At 38.2% G+C, this 24,513-nt stretch overlaps 3 protein-coding genes across 7 annotated transcripts in view; 2 read left to right on the plus strand and 1 right to left on the minus strand.

Annotated features, from left to right (window-relative positions):
* The first annotated feature begins 1,732 nt into the window (after positions 1-1,732).
* LOC136675902 (small ribosomal subunit protein mS22-like) lies at positions 1,733-5,136 on the plus strand. 3 transcript variants are annotated; one of them, XM_066652704.1, is made up of 8 exons: positions 1,733-1,917; positions 2,191-2,336; positions 2,832-2,996; positions 3,390-3,533; positions 3,612-3,695; positions 4,226-4,371; positions 4,483-4,591; positions 4,914-5,136. In XM_066652704.1, the coding sequence occupies exons 1-8, from the start codon at positions 1,788-1,790 to the stop codon at positions 5,001-5,003; spliced, it is 1,014 nt and encodes a 337-aa protein (XP_066508801.1). In that variant the 5' UTR covers positions 1,733-1,787; the 3' UTR covers positions 5,004-5,136. The 3 variants fall into 3 exon arrangements, with proteins under 3 accessions (XP_066508801.1, XP_066508799.1, XP_066508800.1); XM_066652702.1 differs by having other exon boundaries at positions 1,733-1,916; positions 2,172-2,336; XM_066652703.1 differs by having other exon boundaries at positions 1,735-1,917; positions 2,182-2,336.
* Positions 5,137-13,360: 8,224 nt separating this feature from the next.
* Positions 13,361-24,513, plus strand: part of LOC136675550 (tRNA selenocysteine 1-associated protein 1-like) — a 37,135-nt gene continuing 25,982 nt past the window's right edge. For 2 of the 3 annotated variants that reach the window (XM_066652148.1, XM_066652149.1), the window contains exons 1-3: positions 13,361-13,623; positions 16,747-16,844; positions 20,137-20,236. In XM_066652148.1, the coding sequence (XP_066508245.1) occupies positions 13,588-13,623; positions 16,747-16,844; positions 20,137-20,236 (234 nt within the window). In that variant the 5' untranslated portion in view covers positions 13,361-13,587. The remainder of the gene's footprint in view (positions 13,624-16,746; positions 16,845-20,136; positions 20,237-24,513) is intronic. The other variant, XM_066652147.1, reaches the window with a different exon arrangement.
* The window catches only part of LOC136675549 (chromodomain Y-like protein), a 144,578-nt gene continuing 142,974 nt past the window's right edge, over positions 22,910-24,513 (minus strand). The window contains exon 8 of the mRNA XM_066652142.1: positions 22,910-23,378. The gene's annotated coding sequence lies outside the window, so the exon portion shown is untranslated. The remainder of the gene's footprint in view (positions 23,379-24,513) is intronic.

Consider the following 24,513-nt stretch of genomic DNA (forward strand, 5'->3'; position numbering starts at 1 on the left):
TTTATCATTATTTACCACCTTTAAAGGTGCAGTTCACAATTGTAGTCAATAAATACTTTTCATAAAATTCAAAAGATATTTCATCACCATTTTCTAGCTCTCAATTCTGCATGCTTGAAATCAGTCTAATGTATTTACGAATACCCAGTGTCTGTAAATGAATGAAAAAACAAACTGTTTCTGTCTGGTATGCTAGACTTTCTCTCTATCTCTGTTCATGGCAGAGGCATCTAGAGTTGTTTAAGACAATGGAGAGAAATCCAAATGTTGGAAAAGCACAAACGAAAATAAGGATTATTCTATTCCTGCTCCATAGGTGGGTACCATTTACATATTTTTTGCTGTTTCTGATTCCTTAAGGTGGAAATGTTTCCAAATTTGTGAGATGACTAACTGCATTACTGAAAGTGCAACACAGTTAAACATTCATTCATTTATTCATTAATTGTCTGTAATCGCTTGTCCAATTAAGGGTTGCTGTGGGTTCAGAGCCTACCTGGAATCACTGGGTGCAAAGCAGGAATACACCCCCTGATGGGGCGCCAGTCCTCTACAGGGTGACACGCACTCACATATTCACTCACACACTCACTGCCACAAAACTAAACAACTCAAGGTAAAAACTAGTTTTTGTGGTAATTCAAACAGTGAATAAAAACTTACAGACAAGTTAAACTTTAGCCATGTACATGAGTAGTTTATTTCTATGTTCCATTTTCAAAGACACTGAGCTTAGAGCTGCATTTCCCCACAATCATTGATATCCCCTTTTATCAGCATGTATCCATTGTTTTGTCACAATTTATCACCTTTGATAATATATAATATACATATTAGTATATAAACTTTTTTTCTTCATCTTATCATTATTATTATTATTATTATTTTTATAATTATGTATTACTTTTTATCACCATACATCATCATTTAGACATGTGTATCACCTTTTTCACCTGCTCAGTGAATACAGCATTACAGAAAATACCCAAACTAACAAGCCTTGAAAAGATTTTGCTGGTTAAAACCCAACACACACACACACAAACCCTTTCCGTTTCACTCATTTCTGAACTCTGCAGAAAACACAATAAACAGACACAGAATACATTTCCTGAATGGAGTCCTGACCAGCACAGTTTCCTGTAACAAAACAGTGTAACACTAGTTTCACAGAGAAACCAACACTTCTGTTCAGAAAGGAGCTGGAAAAATGTTGATGTTAAAAAAAAAACAGGATGAACTAAGGTACATTTTGGCTAAAAACAAGATATTACAAACAGAAAATTGGAATGCCATAATCAGTCAGATATTACTGGTAGTGTAGAATAAATTATTATATGTAACAGATCAACCAGTCATTATTCAGTTTGGAAACTGTGTCTGACATGATCATTAGCTTCTGGTGGGTGCCAGCACATGCAGGGGGAGATGGACAAGCTCAAAATAAATCTACACTGAAATTCTGGAACCATGCACTGAGCTGTAAAAATGGACATTAGGATCTGGAACTCTGGGACAAGGCAACAAAGGAGGAATATCTTCATCTACATAATGTTCACAAACATGGGCCAGAGCTGAGTGCAGAGGGATGAAAGGAAGACCCCTTCGCTGGAAGACCTCGAATCAGACAATGGGTTAAATCATTCTGACATGAACAGTTTGATACACACACGCGCGCACACGCGCACACTGCCCTCACGACCCAGGCGCTGCCCGCTCCAGTCCAGCAGGGGGCGGTAAAGCACCACAAACCACTATCAACCGAAGGAGCAGTCTGTGCTGTAGCGATGGCGTCTCGGTTTGGCGTTGTCCGCATGTTCAGAACGGGAGCCGGTGTCGGTATCCGTGTTCTCAGAGCCATGTATGGGAGTAAAGGCGAGGTTCTGGTGGCCGGCTCGGTGGCGGGGGATCGCTTAGGTGACTAAATAAACCGTTTGACCTTGCGGCTCTCTTCGAATTTCTCCATTCCACATTAACAAGCTCCTAAAATTCAGTCGCAGTTCATGTACGAAGAACAGACTAATATTAACATGTTTGTAGAACTTTTAAGCAGTAAATATAAGACATTATATTTCTTATTAACTCATTAATTCGTTGTCTGCAACCGCATATCCTTATTAATTAAGTAGAATTTAATTGATTCTGTGTCCTCTGCCCCTTGTCCTGTTCTTGGTCCCGGAGCTGAACCAGCTGACAGAGTGAAGTTCACAGATCCTGAAGTCCAGGACATTTTGAGCCGGATCACAGGTCTGGACCTGAATAAAGTGTTTCAGCCGATTAAACAGGAGCTCAGTCCTCCGAAGTATAAACTCCTGACGGACGCTCAGCTGCAGGAGGTGAGCTCTTCCTCGAGTCAATATCCCACTCTCACACTCAACATCTCCATCTTTCCTTTTTACAAAACAATATTAATAATTAAAGATTGTGTATTCTCACACTCAAATAACTACAGTAAATAACCACAATAATACAATTAAGAAAGTTAATGAATAAACTATATAAAATAAATAACAGGAGAGCATTCTCAGGCTGGATTGTTCATTTTCCTGTCAGAGAGACTAAGACTAGAGGGAGAAAGAGGTGAAATGAAAAAGAAAGCCTTTACTTGTTGTTTAGAGGTGTGAAGTGCACTGACAAATCATTCCCGTTTTCAGGGAGGTGCAGGGGCTGGTATGGCTTGATTAAATCTCAAAGAGAAGACAGAGCTGTGCCTCCTGTAAAAATGCCTTGTAAACATCATGCACTCTGTAACAATTCCAGCAACAATCTCACTAATCAGACGAGGTCTAATGTCAGTTTGTTTATTAGTAGTGTGTGTGTGTGTGTTACAGGCCATACACAGAGTGGAGGAACATGCCAAGCAGTTACTGGAGTCTCCCCCTGTGTTAGACGAGAGGAAGCCCATCCAGGACATTCTGAGCGAAGATAAAATGCTTGAAGGAAGTGACACAGCCAAATACGTCTTTACCGACATCAACTTTAGCACTCCTCACAGAGTAAGGGTTCATCACACTGTGACATCCTGCGGTCAGACCCCGCGGTCAGTGAGGGGCCTACTCAGGAACTATGCTCAATCCAATTGAATTTTATTCACAGTATTAAAAAAAATGTACAATAATTTTAATAGAGGAATTTTATTTCCTAGGAGTGCTCTAGTTTCAAAGCTGAATAAAATTACTGTTCTTAAAATTCAGAATATGGAAAATGTGTACTTTATATATTATCAGCAATATCTGTATTGCTTCAATTACTTTGTCTGATAATAAAAAAGTGGTACTTTTTCTAATGTATAAAATGTTAATTGTCTATCTCACTTTCTGCCTCTCTCTCTCGCTCCCTTTGCCCCTGTGTGCCTCTCCATCTTTCTCTGACTCGCTCTATGTCTCTAGGAGCGTTTTATTTTGGTGCGAGAGCCAAGTGGGATCCTGAGAAAAGCTTCATGGGAAGAGAGAGACAGGTTCATACAGGTTTACTTCCCCAAAGAGGGGCGCAAGCACACAGCGCCACCTATCTTTAAGGAGGAAAACCTCAAGGTGAAGAACACGGAAAACTGCACTAAATGTTTTAAATAAAGTGAAATTAAATTAATTACTTCACTTTTTTATGTCCAGTCTGCATTTGGACAGAACAGACATGAGGAGGTTCTCAAGCACTGCCTGGTCCAATTCGAGCCAGACTCTGCAGACTTTAAAAGGGTACGTGTGGAGAATGGTTCTGCTGTTTTTCGGAGAGATCTGCAGATCAGAGAGATCTTTGTAATATTTAGCTTAAACTCAGATACTTTTAGAAACCCTCAGTGTGAACAGTCTTTCAGGTGTCAGTTCACTGTTTTATAATCTTCAGAAAATTAAGAAGTGAAATAGGATGCACTGGGGCAGCTGTATATAAGCTTAAGCTTATCATGCTCAAGGCTAATATTGGGCTGGAAGGGTATAAATCCCCTGAACACTGGGCTGTGGAACTGTTTTTTCTGGAGTGATGGAACACAGTTCGGTAACTTTGGCACGAATGGTGCTGGCTTTTTCTGATCAGGACAAAATATAATCATCAGAACCTGAGCTTAGTAAATTTCTGATGTCTCCATGCATCAGATCCTAACACCAACATCTTGCCTAAAGCTTTCCAGAAACAACAGATGCTGTTCCTGACAGGTTAAAGTTTGGTGTTCAATCAGTGCCCACACAAATGTTGCCATATATGGATTATTTCTGTTTCTCGTTGACAGGTCCATGTGATGGCTTATGAGGACATTGAGAACAATGGGAAATACGACCTGCTCCGCTCCACTCGTTTTTTTGGGGGTCTGGTGTGGTATTTGGTCTGCAGTCGCAGAGCTGATGGTCTGTTGTTAGAAATGCTGCAAAGAGAATGGTGAGTATAGACATGAAAACTTTCAAATTTTCAAATAATGTTTGTAGTGTATTTGTGTGTGGGGGGACTTGTGTGTGTTGTGCTGATGTGCGGTGTGTGTTGTGATCACAGGTTTGAGGAAGCTGTGTGTTTGGTGCGTCTCTTTAATCTGCTGCATCCTCATAGCGACTCGGCTCTTCGGGCTCAGAGACAAAACACCAGTGGAGTCGAGCTGCTAAAGGTAAAACACTGCCCTAAGGTTTACTACGCCAAACATAACAGCATGCTCTGAGTTTCTTCACCACACTTTCTCCAGCGTTTAATAATGCACTGTGAACACAGTCCCAGGTTTGAGGTTGGTTGGTAATCTGACCGCACTGAAACATGGTGACATCTCCCACACGTCCGTGGGACACAGCCTCCGACCCCACTTATTAAGAAAGGCTAAAAACTGCAGTAATCTTGAACAGAGAGCATCAGCCCGGAACGAGTGACCTCGGTTCAAAATCATACCAAATTATCGAATTCTTGTCAAATTAACTTGTGTTTTTTTTCTCTCTTAGATTTTTGCTGATTCAGAGTCTCAGAGAGCAGGATTCATTAAACTGGCTTTAAAATCTTACAATAAGAGGATGGCACTGAGCTCGGCATGAACAGAAAACCGCACCGATGTCAGAAGTGCGGAGAAATTCCTCACTGTATATTGTTTTAGAAATGTCACCACTACCAGTTACATTTTTAAAATGGATGATTGTTGTAAATTTCCCAACACTTTGTTAATAAATTGTGCAGATTTTCTTGTTAATGTGAATTTAAGTTTCTTTAAATCATCTTTCTGCATCTTTAAATGCTTGTGTTGTGAAATGATCAAAGCCACTGAGGAGGAGGAGGGAGGGGAGGAACCAGACGTTTGAAAATTTAAGATCCTCCAAGAGCTTTTGCCGAAGGTTATTAAATATTAACCGGTTAAGAATTCACTGCCTGAGACACTGTCGTTTAAGACTAACACATGCACCTGCTGGCTGGCGCTGACTTGTCGGTGTGAAATTAAACCCTCGATGGCCAATGATTTTCTCCAGTGAAATGAAAACAAGCCTAATATTAAGTTTCTGGCCCTCATGAGCCTTGTAGCAGCTTATTTAAAAAAAAAAAAAAACACCTTGGTTCACTACTGGGAAGCGTAAAACCTTGGCTCAGGGAGCATGGTGTGTTTTGCATGAAAAAGCACACAAAATAAATATTTTAAATTTATCTATACATTTCCATATATCAACATTTATTTGGGCTTTTTCTGTATTTTTACTTTATTTATTTGAACATTTCTGAATTTCTGCACCTGTATGTTAATTGAGTGGGCGGTCCTAACCTCACACTAAAGCAGTGGGTCAGTTTGGTGAACCAGACAGACGGAACTGAACAACTCTCGTCATGACCAAGGCTAGCTGTGCTATCTTTCGATAAACTTTCGATAAAAGATTAGAAAACATGTTTGGAATCACAGGGAAACCCTATCATGGTTCAAATCTTACTTAACAGAACGTGATCAGTTTCGTGAAGGTAAATGATTTATCTTCCAATTATTCTGAAGTAAGAATTGGAATTCCACAAGGCTCTACGCAAAAACACTAGTACATGCCTTTATTACTTCTAGGCTAGACTACTGTCAGGATGCACTAGCAGAAATTTAACTAAACTTCAACAGACTAAAACTAGAAAATATGAGCATCAGCATCAGAACTGTCTCACTTCATAGGCTGCCTGCTAAATTCCATATCGATTACAAAATTATATTATTGACATATAAAGCCTATGTAACGCTTTCAGACTAGAACACACCCACAAAAGAGGCTAAATTGTTTATTAATGATAAGGGAAATCCAACAGAGTAGTCTTGAACACGCAAAGGGTAAACACACCAGCAAACAGGAACACGTAGGCAAAAACACAGTCATAAACACTAGAGCAGGGGTGTCAAACCAGATCCACGGAGGACCGTGTGGGTGCAGGTTTTCTTTCCAACCACGCAGAAGCCACACCTCATTCCACCTGTTTTTAATCATTGGATCTAATCAATAGATCTTGACTTTCAGTAGTGTGGGGCTTTTGCATGGTTGGAAAGAACACCTGCACCCACACGGCCCTCCATGGATTTGGTTTGACACCCCTGCACTAGAGGCAGTCCTAATAGTCCAGAACCAGAAACCAGAAAGAGTATCAAAGTCCAAAAGAATTAAAGGGTCCAATACAGGTGTACTCAATCAATACTCAGGAGAGTTGGAGTTGTGATAGGTCGATCGGATGGCTGGAGAAGTCATGTAACAGAAGAGTTCTGGGAAGTGGAGTTTTTGGGTTTAGGATATAGAGTCGGTTCACCAGAAGGCGTGACAGCCCTGAGCTTGCTCCTGTATATCTTCAAGATATTACTTACTCAGATCACGGAGTACTGGCTTTTTAATAGTTCCCAGAATTCAGAAGGCCTCAGCTGGGTGAAGAGCTTTTTTTTTTATATAAAGTCCCCAACTCTGGAATGATCTTCCAAAAAATGTTTGTGACTTTGAGACACAATCTCATTCTTCAAATCTAGACAGAAAACTCATTTGTTCCGTTTAGCTTTTGGTAGTTAATGCTCCTCCTCAGATAAACGCAGCAGATTCAGGGATCTATGGACACAGGGAATTATAGTAAACTTGGTGCTGTTGTCCGACTGTTTGCACGTGATCACTCAGGTTTTTGGACAGTGGAGCAGAGGGATGCCAATGTTTTACGATGCTCACGCATCTGTGTGTCCTTCTGGTTATCTCCTTTTAGTTAAGCTGTTATAGTCAGATCTCATTAGGCACACTCTGGAAATGTTCACATACTCTGCTTTGCATACACCCAAACAGATCAAGACTCCAATTCCAGATCAGTTCCATCCCTCTACCTTTTTCAGAGTAAACAACCGCCCACCTGTATGGCTGGACACTGATGGATAACTGATTGTCGAGCTCGTGCTCCACGCTTCAGATCAGCTGCCATTTGCCTTGGACTAGCTGCCCACCATATTTTGGAGTTTTCATGCACTCCTAACTATTATTACCAGCAGATTGACCAGAGAAGGATAGGTCCCCCCTTGTGAGCCTTGGTTCCTCCCAAGGTTTCTTTCTCAGCTCGGAGGGAGTTTTTCCTTGCCACTGTCGCCCCTGGCTTGCTCACCTGGGTGATTTTTACATTCTTTACGTTTCATGTCAAATCTTTGTCTTTACTGGAATTCTGTGAAGCAGCTTTATGACAACATCAGTTGTAAATGTGCTATTCAAATAAATTTGATTTGAAGAGGACATCCACTGTACGTTTTTGAAAGTCACGACATTCTGAGGATATTCATCAACGTTAATAATTGGTCATCTACTGGTCATTGTACAATGTTGCAGAAATGCAACAAGGGACATTGAGCAGCGTACATATATGGTTCTGTGCTGGTTATAACATGATGTGATAACAAAATGCAAGGTACATTGAGCTATGTACAAATATGGTCCTGTGCTGCAGATAGCAAAGTGTTGTTGAAACAATGTTGATTTTGAATCAGAACCATCATTATGGTTCATGTTGAAATTTCGACAATGTTGGATCAACGTTAGAGCTTGAACTAAATGTTTCAGCCTATAACATTGGCAATAGTGACAGTGAATAGAGAATGGGCAACTACGTAATAGCGCATTGCATGGTGGGTAGTGTTCGTCATCTGTAGTTAACCAACGTTCTCACATTGGTATGTGATTTCAATAAGTGTGTCTTCCAGCCACTGTTGTTGCTGTTTCAGTGTTGTTTACTCCTTAAAAAAATCTCTGCCCAACATAAATAAACAATTTAGATTGTGGTTAAGTTGGTGTGGTGATGGTCTCGTGTTCAAAATACAGTAAATACTGGTGGCCAATATTCAAACTAGAAGTTGACCAGCATTTTGTATCGTGATCATTTACTGTGCTTTATTACATTTTACTGTAATTTTGAGATGTCAGTACTTAAGTCTATGCTGCCACTTTTTAGCGTTATCTGCACTGTACTGATACTGTGATCTTTACTTGTTTACACTGCTGCTTGCATGTTTTTTTTTTCCTGGTAACGCTTTATAATACAGCCCACGTCTTTGGTACTTTGCCGGCACTTACTGCATATCTTCACAGGTTTTATGGTGTACATTACTGTGTTTTAAAGTGTATTTAATGGGTACTTACAGTGTACCTTCTGTAATTTCTTACACTTCCCATAACTCCCTCACAATTCAGTGCATCTAAATTACATGTTTTTGTGAGTACATCCCAGACACATAATGCATCTTCTTGCATATATACAGGGTTTGGACAATGCAACTAAAACACCTGTCATTTTAGTGTGGGAGGTTTCATGGCTAAATTGGAGCAGCCTGGTGGCCAATCTTCATTCATTGCACCAGTGAGAGCAGAGTGTGAAGGGTTAATTAGCAGAGGGTAAGAGCACAGTTTTGCTCAAAATATTGAAATGCACACAACATTATGGGTGACACACCAGAGTTCAAAAGTGGACAAATTGTTGGTGCACGTCTCGCTGGCGCATCTGTGACCAAGACAACAAGTCTTTGTGATGTATCAAGAGCCACGGTGTCCAGGGTAATGTCAGCATACCACCAAGAAGGACGAAACACATCCAACAGGATTAACTGTGGATGCAAGAGGAAGCTGTCTGACAGGGTTGTTCGGGTGCTAACCCGGAGTGAAACAACAAAAAAAAACAAGACCACGGCTGCCCAAATCACTGCAGAATTAAATGTGCTCCACAGGGTCAATATACACGGGCTACTCATGCCAATACCAAACGTTGGTTTCAATGGTGCAAGGAGCGCAAATCTTGGGCTGTGGATAATGTGAAACATGTATTGTTCTCTGATGAATCCATCTTTGCTGTTTTCCCCACATCTGGGAGAGATACGGTGTGGAAAAGCCCCAAAGAAGCGTACCGCCCAGACTGTTGCATGCCCTGAGTGAAGCATGGGGGTGGATCAGTGATGGTTTGGGCTGCCGTATCATGGCATTCCCTTGGCTCAGTACTTGTGCTAGATGGGTGTGTCACTGCCAAGGACTACCGAACCATTCTGGAGGACCATATGCATCCAATGGTTCAAACATTGTATTCTGAAGGTGATGCCGTGTATCAGGACGACAGTGCACCAATACACACAGCGAGACTGGTGAAAGACTGGTTTGATGAACATGAAAGTGAAGTTGAACATCTCCCATGGCCTGCACAGTCACCAGATCTAAATATTATTGAGCCACTTTGGGGTGTTTTGGAGGAGCGAGTCAGGAAACGTTTTCCTCCACCAGCATCACGTAGAGACCTGGCCACTATCCTGCAAGAAGAATGGCTTAAAAAGTTTGTGTGGATTTTTTGATGTGGGGAATCATGATGTTCGTACAGGTGCATGGCGTTATTGCTGAAACAACATAACCAAATAATGGAAACATTTTCAGTGTTTAATGTTCTGAACAATGTCTTTTATGAGATTTTGTATAAACATTATACATATATAAATATAATGTCATTTTGGTCACGTTATCATGACAAAATCTTACGTGTTAACACGTCAATTTTTAATAAGGTCTTAACGTGCATGTGTTCACATGTTTAGAGCCCAATGGCGTTCCATAGAGCCGGCCAGTTCGTTAGTGACTTCCACTTTGCCGGCGGCTCTCTGCCAGTTTTATTAGTGATCTCAACTGCATCAGCGGGATTAAGTTAAACTTAATTACTTCATTAGTTAACGTCCATAAATCATGACACATAAATAACGTTGTAAAATCATTTCAAAAAACCAATAAAGTTTACTGTTGGTTAAATCTTAAATCAAGTAGTTCTGAGTCCTTGCTTAGATCAAACTTGTTAATTTATTTATTATTTTAAATAATGAAGGTTATTTATTTTGCAACAAATAACCCCACTGAATTTAATTTAAATTTAGATAGGATAACAAAAACTGCTGTCATTAAGGCAGATGATCTAATTTATGTTAATTTGGTCTATATTCTTTTATTCATTGGCTGATCATGCAAACAACACTAAATATGTGGAAAAGGGCAACAGTTGATTTGTAGTGTGTTTATGGTTTACAGTTTTAAAAAATATTTTAGTACTGTTATAAAACAAAAAACATCCCTAGAACTGTATATTTCTAAATCTCATAAACAAAAAAGCTGTGATATGGATGAGAAAATATAATCAGATCATGTAGAATAAGCATTTACTGCATTTCTGACTTTTTTCCTTTGCTAGATAATGCACAGTCCTTAAATATTATTTTTATTTTCAATTATTTTTTGTAATTATTTTATTGCATACAATAACCATATTCCATTCTGTTTTTAAATTGTGTTTTTTTTTAATGCTTTTAATTGTATTCATTCACTGTAAAACAATTTGTGAAATCAATCTAAGAATATTTCATGACATAAAAGTTTAACTGCTTGTATTCAACTACAATAAACACTTCCATGAAACAATGCCTCCAAAGCACTTTGGCCTGGTCCAATTTTTATATGATTATTGTTTATTTAGGAGATCATTGGAGAGTTGAAAAAATATTTCTAGGATCATTTGTACATCAAAAGCATAATATAGTGTCTCAGAAATCTGAAAGGCTCATTGAAGGCACAATATAACAGACTATTGATATCCAGAATATGAAGAAATGTCATTGTGGAATGTTTGTCATGGCCCTGTGAATATAGCAAGTGACATGATGAATATGTGGAAACATGAACTGTGGAGTAAATGTCCTATGGCATTTTTATTTCTTAATTGTCAGATTATCAAGAATCTGAAATTGATATTACAGAAGGTGTAATACAAATATAATAACCCAAAGTGCAGAGTTTAATTCATAAAGTTGTGTTTGCTTAAACACTGAATGACGGTGTGTATATTCACAATGGCTGGTTATTTCTAATATTATAAATATTTATATAGAAATTTGTGTTTGTAGATAATTTATTTGTTGTAACAATGCTTCTTGGCAATACATTTTATACCATTGAAAAGCCTGTTAATTTCCCTTTTCAATGGTGCCACATTTGTAAGGAACATGCATTTGTGGGATGAGCAGTAGAGCTGAGTATGTGGGTTGCACCCATGAAAAATGTGCCAAATCCTCTCTGCCAAAGACAATTACATTGTACAACCTATGTTTATAAGTAATTTCTTCAGTTTTATTTGTATAAGTTCCATCTCTCACTGCTGTTCAAAGTCAAATGCCCATATGTTTAAATATGTTCAGAAAAGACAAAGGCTTTCATGAGGTGTCCTAATATTTATGTTTCCACATTCAGTCATATCACATGCTATGTTCACAGGGCCATTAAAAAAATCTCCACAGTAAAATTTCTTCTTTTCAGGATCAATAGTCTGTTATATTGTGTCTTTAGTGAGCCTTTTAGATTTTTGGGATACTTTGAAAATAAAGAGATAATATCCGCGGAAGAAAGCTAAACGTGTAGTTTTTCCAGGGTGTGGAAGTTGCAGTCTAGCAGCGACAGAATGTAACTCACCATTTAAGGTGAAACAGAAAATACTATGAATCGATTACTTATCCTTTGTATCCCGGATGTGTACTCTGAATTTTTTGACTCATATTTTCGCATCTGAATTCGGCCTATCGAATTTGAGCAACTTCAAAATATATTGTTTGAATTTTTGTGAGATTGATTTTTTTTTTATCTGAATTTATTAACCTTAAATAATAACAGTGAAAACGTGTTCTTGAGAATTCACGAGTTTAATTCAAGAGCAATTATATTCAGATACATAATTGTGAAGCAAAATATTCAGAAGTGTAAATCTGAAGACTTAAATTCAAAAGCAACAAAATACAGATGCATAATTTCAGTGCAAAAAAATTCAGCGCTACAAATTCAAAGGTGGTAATATTTCAAAGTCTGATGAGACAGATTTGCTTCCATAAAGATATATTTTATAGATTATTTAACAATAATTATTAACAATCAAAATATTTAATAAATATCTATGAATACAATTTCTCCAGATGAGTGCTGAGGCCATGGGATATTTTCACTCTACAGGCTCCGCTGATTTTTTACCAATAACGAATATTACTGATTGCTTTATAGACATTTAAAACTAATTTATTACAGAGTTGTTAACGGAGAGATATATTTTGCGTTGAACTGAGAAGACAAAGGGTGCGGAGGCCAGCAAGTGGGAGGGGCGTACGCAGCAAGTGGGCAGAAACTAGTGATGTGTCGGTCGCGAACGAACCGGTTCAAAGAGCCGGCTCTTGTAAGTGAACGATGAGAGCCGGTTCCCGTCTAAGACTGAGCCATTTTTTTCTAAGGCTTGTCATTCAACCAATCAGAGAACAACAAGCAAGCTCCAACCCTCCAACCCTCCGAGCTGAGACACTTGGTTTTCCTGAATACCAATCTGCCTTCCAAAAAATAGCTGAAGAAAATGTTAAATCAGTTAAATGTTTGTTGACAGTTGTGGTTGTTTTAATCTCTACCGTTGAATGCTGCTGTTTTGCACTGTGCAGAGTATTTGTTTATTTTATTACCCAGAAATGGATGATTATTTAATTTAATAAGCTATTTTGTAATACCTACCTTTTTGGGTTTCATTGGCTGTATTTCAGAGTTTACAAGTGATTTTTTATTAAGGTGTTTAAATACAGTTGAATGTGTGAGTGCAGTCAGTGAGTTATTACAAGACAGCCATAAAACAATTGGCCATTGCAACACTATTTATTATTTTTAATATTGAACAATAATAGTTTGTCCATATCGTCATGTAAAATGTAGGTAATATTGTTCTGTACCAGTGGAAATAAGTGGTAAATCAAAGAGCCATTTAGGAGCCGAAAGAGCCGGCTCTTTATGAAGAGCCGAGCCAAAAGAGCCGGCTCCCCAAAAAGAGCCGAAATTCCCATCACTACTGCAGAGATACCCTTCTTTGGGCGGGGTTGGATGTGCAGCGAGAGGCTTCTCAATTCGGCAGCAACCCTACATGCCTCAACGCTAGGGGTGCTGGACTAAATCTAGTGCAGGTCCTAGAACAGTTGTTCTAGAAGTGTATCCGGGCACGGCCATGTTTTGACCTCAGTGCAGCAAAAGGAAGTTTAATAATTCTCTAGTTTCAGGTGTTCTGATTCAAAACGGACCGCTCCTGGAGTCTCAGTCTTTATAGAGCGACAGATTTTGAATCGCCGAGATGTTTAACCGAATGACGAGTCTGTGGATGGGTGATGTATGTATTCTTTCTGTACAATGTTCTTATTAGAACCCAAAGAGTTGGGTCTTATTAGCGATGGTTTGTAGCTAGCATGTGTTAGCTATTTTCCCTGATGGTTTCATTTGGAATTTTAATTGAGAGTTAGCTACGTTAGTAACCCTCTAAAATGTGCTCGCGGTTAGCTCGGTATTTATTTCTAGAACAAATCTTGATGTTGCGTGGTTTGCCAACCCTTGGCTAAATTAAGTTCGTTTAAAGTATACAGCGCTAGCTAACCAGCTACAAATATATCCACCGTTGTTTTATGTTTACATGTATGTAATAAAACGCTGGAATATTCATACCTTATTTTGTTTTCCTTATCACTTCCTTATCATTTCCTTATTTTTTACTTCCGTGCTCCGAGTTCTTACGTTCTCTGTCCTACTCGCTGACTTGTTATACAAAAATAACACTGTTACAGTGAGTAGATACATATGCTATGTGGGTTTAATGCCCCTAAATAAAAACAATATTCGTTACAAAGGGAATGTCATTAGTTTCCAGTGGATAACATGACGTCAGATTCGCAAAGCTGACATTAATGTATGCTGTCTCACGAGTCACATCTCACTGCATTCTAATGGGAGTGAACTCACGCCTAAGGAGCACTTGTGCCAAAACTTGATGCCAAGGCCATGCAAGAGCTGAGCAAAATTTGATTGTTTTATAGCAATTTAATACACAACAAGCAGCGACTACTCATACACGGACAGTTTACATTGCACTCTGTGGAGCTCATTTGCTTCTAGTGCCAAACATGCTCAAATGTAACCTATAATTTAATACAATTTCAAATGACCATTTAAAGTTTAAATAATGCTTGTAGGTGATCTTGTGAATTTTGGTGGCAATAGCTTGAAGATTGACCAAATTAGAGCAGTTAGGAAGGAGGAAAAATAAAGGGAACTAGGAGTGTAAGGGGCTAACAAGTGCATGTAATCAAAAGCTTTATACAGTCCCATATCACCTCGGTAGACACATGAATTCCAGTTGGAATGGCATCAATATCTCAAATTGTAGGGGGAATTAGCCAAACAAGAATTAATAGACGAAGGATGACTTAAGACGAACAATATGTTGAGTATTGTTTTGCACAACCATAATTAAAATATTTGCAGTTAATGCAGTAAAGCGTTTGACATTTTCTGATCAGAAATGAAGACCCTCACGATTAATTTTCAGCAAAACGTTATCTGCATGCAAAAGCAATAAAACATGAGGGAGTGTGTTGTTGGGAAGTAATAGCATGGATGTATTGCAGCAAGCAAAAGATGAAGGTGAGTGCTGTAGTCCATATCAGCTGTGCTGTTATTTCAAGAAAAGGCCTTGAATGTTCTGTTACTTTTATATACCTTTAAGGTAATGAATTATTAAATAAAATCAGCGCTGTAAAAGTGGCGTCAAATATGCTTATTAAATTAGTAAATACTTCCATCAAATTATAGTTCCTCGACCAGCAGCTTGTTGCTATGTCACAGTAATGAACTCTACTGCCCAGACTGGATCAGCCTCAGCTCACTAACTGTGCATACATATTGCAAGCGATAAAATCACTCAACATTGATTGTGCAGCAGGCAGGTGGGTGTGTCCAGCAACACATGGGCAGGCAGTGCAGTACTGAGTTGCATGACCAACAAAACATGTTTTGAAAGGAACATCAACCAGTGTAAGGGCATAGTCTTTATTTTTTCACAAAAGCATCACAACATTGACATGACTGAAAACGAATGACTTCAGTCGCCGTGTCGCTTACGTCGCTTTTGATGTGATCTCCGATGGGCTCCCTACTGGTATCTGTATTTTTCTCTTTGTTGTTCTTATTGTATGTTTTTTATTCTTAACCTGGCTTTGTCTCAAGTCATATCATTTTGTTTTAGTTTGTTAGTTTATAGTTTATTTTTTCATACTCTTTCAAATTAACAATAATGCATGGTTAATTACATTAATTAGTTTTTTTTGCGCATTTAGTTTTTTCTTAACTACACTGATGTCTTTTGTATTTGTGTTGAATTAAACTCTTTAGTTTTATAAGAAAAATTTAAACTTGCATGTTTACAATTTGTATGTGATTATTTATCTATGTTGTTATTTTAAAAGTAAACTAAATAAAGTTTGCTGGTGTGAAACATGAAGTTTATTTAGTGGTGAAAAATGTAATGAGCACAGCGGAGTAATACACTCGTTGTGAAAAAAGTGCTGTCATTGTGAAATATCAGTACAGTTAGAACGCTTTTGAACCTGTCAGTGTGTCATTACCGCACCTAACGGTTGTATAATTTCATATTAATTTGCTCTGAAGTGGCAAAGAGAATGATTCAGATTTTTTTTTAGAGATATTTTTAAGTATTTTTTTGCTGTTCTGTTGTTTTGTTTATATGAGACATAATTTTCTAACATGATGTCAGGTCTGCAAAGGAGCCATTTGGAGATAAGAATACCTTCATATCACTCAACTTACGTTATGTCACTAAAAACACTGCTATCCAGTGCATTCGGTCTGGAACTGGATGAAGAAACTGGAGTGTAATTAAACATTTTACTCATTTCCTGTGTGACAAAACTCATGCATGAAAACCATATAAGAATTGCTACAGTGTATATGGGTTCCTGAAAATGTCTTGCAGTGATCTTACTGCTGCCAACTCACTGGTTTTTTTGGCCTCTAAAAGTGACTTGCTATGGGGTGGGCTATGTTGTCAAGGCAGCCACCCTAACTGTAAAGCACTGCAGGAAACCCTGGGCTTATTCTCATATAAAGGAACAGGTGCTTAAACTGGTCATGCTGAACAGGGCTATTTGACTTATTTGATCCTTGAGGTGTTTTGACTAAAGCAGGTCATGGATGTTTCATTAAGACCATAAGTAATTCTGTGGAAAAGTGTTATGTCCTTGACACTTGTACATACCAATTATAAAATGGTTCTCCAAATATATAATACATATTACACTGTAGTTGAATCTAGTGTTTTTAGGGGGTGACTGTGTTTGTGAGCTTGTTTCATCTTTTTCTTAATTACTGTAAATTAGTCTGTGATTTAATTGTAAAAAAATGTATTTTATTTGTATGTAAAAAGCCACCCTAATGTGTTTTACAGTTAGACCCATACATGGATGAAAACTTCATCAAGCAAGCTTTCAGCACTATGGGAGAGACCGCCTATGGTGTTAAAATCATCACACATCGAGTTACAGGGTATGACCACATTACATCTATCAATTTTAATATCACCATTTCCATCTTTGTTGATGCCTTTGAAATGTTACAATGTACACAGATGAATGAAAACATTAAGTCCACTGGCACAATATGTTGTTTAGGTAATTGGCACATTAGTAAAATTAAGCTTCAGCTTGAATGCCAAGACCTAACCTCAGCATACTGTTGCTATCTTATGATTTGTTCCTCATCTGAAGATTTTCATTGTTGCAGACCATGAGCACTACACACACCATCCTGGTTAGCATCACATCATATGGACATAATGTTGCCAATTTCTTAAAAATCCACCATGTCAGCTACCCCAACTTATCATTTTATTATCATCAATTTATCAGTTACTGACATTCACATTCAGAATGAAGACATGCCTGCAGAATCTTTCATATTCTGAATTCAGGCATGTGCTGAATCTGCAAAATCTCACTAACCAGAGATTACACTGGTGAAGGAATGATTGTTACAAATACTGCTCACATATGTGATTTATGAATTGAACACCAAAGTTCACTATCACGGTTTTATTAAATTATCCAACGAAGCGATACAGTGCTTGGTTAAGTTAATGGTACTCAGCCAGTTTCTTGAGCTAAAGGCTAAAAACACAACCCAAAGCTATCCCTATACTTCCTGCAGCTTCTCCTATAGAGTAAGAGTCCCTTTGGAAAGAGGACAGAAAGGTAAGTATTTCTACTCAACTAAAAACCCCTGAATATATACATGAACATATTTTGTTGAATGGAGTGGCTATGCCTCGCCCTCATGTTGCTTAGGAACAGTGCTTGTTTTTAACGGAGTACACTTACATTTATAGCATTTAGCAGACGCTCTTATCTAGAGTGACTCACAAAAGTGTATCCTAAACACTTTGTTCAGACAGAATGTGTATCCTATGTAGTACAAAGAGGTTGGGGTCCAAATTTCTTCTGAGCTCAAACAAAACACTAAACAAATTGTGAATAAAAACTGAATGCAATGATGTGGAGACGGCAAATGTCAAAGTTTTATTCGTAATAGAACATAGATGACAGATCAAAAGTTTAATCTGAGTAAATGTAACATTTTAAAGGAAAAATATGTTGATTCAAAATTTCAGTGTCAACAAATCCCAAAAAAGTTGGGACAAGTAGCAATAAGTGGCTGGAGAAAGGAAATGGAGCATATAACGAACAGCTGGAAGACCAATTAACACTAATTAGGTCAATTGACAACATGATTGGGTATAAAAAGAGCTTCTCAGAGTGTCAGTGTCTCTCTGAAGCCAAGATGGTAAGAGGATCACCAATTCCACCATTGTTGGGCAGAAAGACAGTGCAGCGATACCAGAATGGTGTTACCCAGCGTAAAATAGCAAAGACGTTTAAGTTATCATCATCAACCGTGCATAACATCATCAAAAGATTCAGAGAATCTGGAACAATTGCTGTGCGTAAGGGTCAAGGCCGTGAAACTCTACTGGATGCTCGTGATCTCCGGGCCCTTAAACGTCACTACACCTCAAACAGGAATACCACTGTCAAGGAAATAACAGAATGGGCTCAGGAATACTTCCAGAAAGCATTGTCAGTGAACACAATCCACCGTGCCATCTGCCGTCGCCAGCTGAAACTCTACAGTGCAAAGAGGAAGCCATTTCTAAGCAAGCACCACAAGCTCAGACGTTTGCACTGGGCCAGGGGTCTTTTAAAATGGAGTGTGACAAAATGGAAGACTGTTCTGTGGTCAGATGAGTCACGATTTGAAGTTCTTTATGGAACACTGGGACGCCATATCATCCGGACCAGAGAGGACAAGGATAACCCGAGTTGTTATCATCGCTCCGTTCAGAAGCCTGCATCACTGATGGTATGGGGATGCATGAGTGCTTGTGGCATGGGCAGCTTGCATGTCTGGAAAGGCACCATTAATGCAGAGAACTATGTTCAGGTTCTAGAACAACATATGCTCCCATCTAGACGTCATCTCTTTCAGGGAAGACCCTGCATTTTTCAACAAGATAATGCCAGACCACATTCTGCAGCAATCACAACATCATGGCTACGTAGGAGAAGGAAATGGCAGCCTGCAGTCCAGATCTTTCACCTGTAGAGAACATTTGGCGCATCATAAAGAGGAAGGTGCGACAAAGAAGGACCAAGACGATTGAACAGTTAGAGGCCTGTATTAGACATGAATGGGAGAGCATTCCTATTTCTAAACTTGAGAAACTGGTCTCCTCTGTCCCCAGACGTCTGTTGAGTGTTGTAAGAAGAAGGGGGGATGCCACACAGTGGTAAATAATGGCTTTGTCCCATCTTTTTTGGGATTTGTTGACACCATGAAATTTTGAAACAACATATTTTTACCTTAAAATGATACATTCTCTCAGTTTAAACTTTTGATCTGTGATTTGTGTTCTATTCTGAATAAAATATTAGATGTTGGCACCTCCTCATCATTGCATTCAGTTTTTATTCACAATTTGTTTAGTGTCCCAACTTTTTTGGAATCCCGTTTGTATCAATATATATGAAGTGGAAAAGCACAAAAAGGCAATTAGACATTAAGTAATATATATAAGGTTTAAATCATTTATATATACTGTGGGTACAACCAAATATATCTAAATAACCTAGTAATTTCTATATAGTTGCAAATATAAAAATTTGTTGCCTTTTTAAAGCTGCTAATAGTCACTTTCGCAAACTATCATTTGATGACCTCAGAACATGATTTTGAACATAGTGTCAGACATTCAGAGAGATTTTAAGGTGCTAACATTAACAGCTTTAAAAACAATAAAAGAAAACTCCACAGCCAATATAATGATGTTAGAATGGATTTAATATGCTCACTCCTTGTAGACATTAGTACTCTCACTGAAGCATTTTGAACAACCTATTGTGGTTTTTGGCAGTCCTGTGAAGTTTGTTGCAATTTTCTAGGCTCAAGGGCACATTTGTAAGATTAGACATTTTAAGAGTTGATTTAGTTTTGAGTTAAAATGGTCAAACATTGTATGTGTTTGTAAGGGACTGGGTGGGGAGAGGACATTAAAAGCATTAATAAAATCTCCAGCAGGTTCTGAATGCATTTTATTTATTTATTATATTTTCTTCATATCGGAGTGTTCTGTGTTTTGGCTTGTTTGATGTATATGTCTCTTCAGTTTGAAGTACTTTATTCTTTGAATTATTTTTAAAACACACATACATATTTTTATTTTGTTTTTTGTATGATGTCTTTAATTTGTGGATACTACTTTTTGCATTTCTTATTTTTTCTCCAGAGGCTCTGCTGGATATTGCTTCGTGGAATTGGCAGATGAAGCCAGTGTTGATCGATGTGTTCAGAGGCTCAATGGGAAGCTAGTTCCAGGATCAAATCCTGTAAGTCACCAGATTTATGGTCTCGTTGTTGTATATATATATATATATATATATATGTGTGTGTGTATACACACACACACACACACACACACAGAGTCCCTGACAGAAATTCTGTTGCTTATCCATGTTGTGGAAACAAAAGCTTATAACCTGACTTTAAATTCGTCATTGGTTTTAGAAATTACTCATATGAAAGCTGAAACCCTCCCAAATTAAGTTTAATTTACGGAAATAAATTTGCTTCACTGCAGAAATATTGATCATGAACACTCCATTCATTCCCAGACTCATATACATCTATAAACTTCTTTCTGAAGGCCACAGATATCTCTTTAGATCTCGGCGTGGTGATACCACTCACTTCATCAATTAAGGTTTAAATGAAGACAGCTTCCTCCAATGTCCTCTTTAATAATGGTCTAATCATTTGCAGCTGACGTGGTGCAAATGATTCTAACATTTTAAACAGTATAAATGTAGGAGTGTCCTAACATTTTCCTCACAAGAAATGTACAATTTGGTTAAATAAAACTTACCTCTAAGTAATTTCTTCAGTTTTATTTGTTTAGTTATATAAGCTCCATCTCTCAATGCTGTTAAAATGAAACTCATCTGTCCATGTTTAAAATGTTCAAAAAGACAAAGGTTTTTATGGGGTGTCCTAACAATTTCACACAACAGTAGCTCCTTCAATTGCTGACTTTATCAACATAACAAGTTAATAAACAAGTTATCTGATACCCATCTACAAGCTGTACAATATAAAATTAATCACGGACCATGCTACACTGGACAAAAGTTGTTTAAGATGAGATTCACTGCTTCTGAAATATATACACCACAAATAGCTACATCCGTGCAATGTCACACTGTACACCCATATCAATATGATTGTCTGCTTGGAGTCATATCAACAATCAACATAGCAAAGGAAATCTCTCTTCTGCTCATTTGCCAAGAAAACTATCCTCAGAAACTGGAAATCAAGAAACTCCATTACTATTAGTCACTGGAAAAATCTACTAATTGATCATATTTCTATAGGCAAAATAACAGATTCATTCATTCATTCATTCATTCATTGTAATCGCTTATCCAGTTCAATGTCGTGGTGGGTTTGGACCCAGAATCAATGGGCACAAGGCAGGAACACACCCTGAAGGGGGACACACATTCACTCACACACTCATGGACTCTTCTGAGTCACAAATCCACCTACCAATGTGTGTTTTTGGACCTTGGGAGGAAACCCACACAGACATGTTTTGTTTTTCAACCAAAAAAAAATGTGCATATGTTATATTAGAATTATAATGCATTGTTAAGCTGGTTAAATCTACCTCACTACTTGTGGTGCAATACAAAGGGAACATGCAGAAATTTGAGATGGTTGTAGCTCAACTGAGCACAACGAGGATAGATAAATGGCAGTAGCAAATTTATCTGAAGTAGTTTTAGTCAGCAGATTAGCAGTCTGGGCAGTTTACTCTGCAAGTTAGTGATACTGTAATGTTGAGTTGAGGCTGATCCAGCCTGGGTAGTGAGCGCAGTCAAGTTGCTGTTACATAACAACAAGCTACTTGTTGAGAAACTATAAATTGGTGGAAGGATTTACTAATCTTATAAACTGAGCTGTGAAACTGGTTTCAAATATGTTTATTTATTTCATACTTTATTTATTACCCAAACTGTTGTATAAAATCAATAGAACACACACACTGTCTCGTGTTCTATAGCTTAACTACACGTCCATTCTTGATTTAGTTCCCAACTATTTTATTCACTAGTTTCAAACAAATTATTTATAAAACATTTAAACTACCTTTATTTGGGGAAAAATTAATCTCTGTAGCTCGCTCTGTACTATGGTTATTGTTATAAACATTATTTATTATTTTTCGGCCAAAACTTTTCCCACTTAACCTCTTCAGTTTTCGCATTATCGATTCTGTTTAAACACCAAATTGTCCAGTTTAATGGTGTGATGCTTGCTTGCTAAGTGCGCTTTTTGCTTTACAGTCTGTTTTGTCCCCCTTTTATTTTTTTCTTTAGCAATTTCTATGCAAGTAGGCCCACAGTTTTTAAGCTATCAACTCTGTTTGAACTGCAGATTGTCTGGTTTGATGACATGAACTCTGTCAGGCACTTCATGGTGATGAAGGACAAACCCAGGACTGGTTAGATATTACGAAATATAAATGACTCAATACATGTTTATTGCATAGTTCTGTGTTCTGAAGGCCACATGTAGTTTTTTTTTATTTAGTCAAACTATTAGTTGTAAAAATGACATTTACAAATAAAGTAGTTTACACTGTACATAGGCTCAGATGAATATGTGGTAATGTGACAACACTAGTACAATATACTAATGAAGGTGCATGACTGACAGCTCTATCACTGGAGAACAGAATCCTGTTTACATTTCCATGCCCCCCCTCTTCCTGGTTTTTTACACACTAAAATGGTACAGGCAGGTAGAATTGGCAGCCCTTCATGCATGAACTTATTGAGGTCTTTTGTTGTTTGTGTCTATGGTGTGGTTTCGTGTGATTATTTATATATATATATATATATATATATATGTTAACATTATTGTACTAACATTATACTGTGGTGGAGAAAATACATACAAGTATTAAGAATTGAAATCTAACAGAGCATTTGCAAGCATTTGATTCAAAAGGATCAGTACTGGAAATGGGGCATTAGTGAACATACAATGCACGTGTCATTTGCATTACCAGCTGTCTTCACTGTGAAGTTCACATATTGCCAGTAAACATTTTTACTGTGGGTCTATGAACCTTTCTGTAGTCTCAGGTTTTGCTTCCCTGCATATTTTCACGGCCACCCAGATGGACGCTCTCAGGGTGATGCAGGCGAAGATGAATGTTGTCACCTTGGAGAAGTTAAACAAGATGTAAAATTTTCCTGCCATGGTGATTTTGTTGTGTCTATTCTGGGGCTGGGGCTCTTTTGCAGTGCGAGATGTGGACCCACATGTCCCTCTCTGCAATCTTCACTACATTGTGAGTAGTCAGGAGCACCTGGAACAGTCCTTGCCAGCGATCTGCAGGATCCAATCCCCAGGTTTCACAGTGTGTACCAAGCTGGGCTTGGTAGAGATTCTTTCATCCTCCTGTGCACATCAGACAAAACAGAACACAACGTTGCATGATTTTTTTGCATGTAATCGCGTTATACTCATGCACACCAGTGGCAGGACTTCCACCCAATTTAGCCCCATTTCTAATCAGTTTTTGTTTTATTGTGCCATTTGCTCTTTTTACTGCCCCTGCACTCATAGGGTGATTGTTTGTGTAGTGGCATGCCAATTACTTCGCTGATGTGTGTTTAAAATTTTGCTAACAATTTGCTACAAATCCATTTGTAGGTGATCAAAAGGCAGGTCAGGTTCTGGATGTCCGTGTGTGTTCATATGAAATGGCTCTTGTCAAATTTACCTTCAGACAGGCGAGACACTTTTTTCAAAAGGGTAATCTGAGTAATCTTTTACAAACCACTGTTGTTTTACTGCATCTACCATTCCTTCCCTTCGAACAATGATCCAATCCATGGGCCATTTTCGGAAAGTAGTAGGAGGGTAGACATGGTTTGTTGTTTGGCCCCAACCAGATTTTCCCATTAAATGCACACCCATGGTTTCACATCTTTAGCTGTTCTAGTTTTTTGAATTTCCTCAGGTGTAATATCCTGAGGTTCAACAATGGTGGCTTGTATTAAAACACCCCAGGGTCAGATGCTGCCTTCTAAGCTGCAGCATCTGCTCTTGTGTTACCCAATGCTTCACTGCAACTAGTTCAGCAGCCTGTGCTGAAAAACTGGAAGGTAGGCTACGTGTAAGCAAAGTGTCTGTTAGTGTAACAACAGCAAACCCCTTTTTTGTCACGTCCTTGGAGTCTTTGTAGCTGGATCAATCTACATAGAGAATTAAATCAGCATTAGAACATCTTTCAGGTAAGGTCGTGGAGAGCAGACAAAGTTCATTGTGTGCAGACAGTCATGGGGCTACCCTTCCTGTTCTGTGGGAAGGAGAGTATCTGGGTTCAACACTGTATACCTTTTTACTGTAACATTTGGCATTTCTGTAAATAATGTGTGATATTTAAGCTACCTGGCTGCACTAAGATGTGATGTCTGTTTTTCCAGCAAGATTATGGACACTGCATGTGGAACATTTGCATATCTCTCCAAAAGCTGATAGCCTTCTCTGCTGCTGCTACTGCTCTTAAGCAGTAGGGATAACCCTGAGC

Source organism: Hoplias malabaricus, chromosome X1, assembly GCF_029633855.1.
Source record: "Hoplias malabaricus isolate fHopMal1 chromosome X1, fHopMal1.hap1, whole genome shotgun sequence".
Lineage (NCBI taxonomy): Eukaryota > Metazoa > Chordata > Actinopteri > Characiformes > Erythrinidae > Hoplias > Hoplias malabaricus.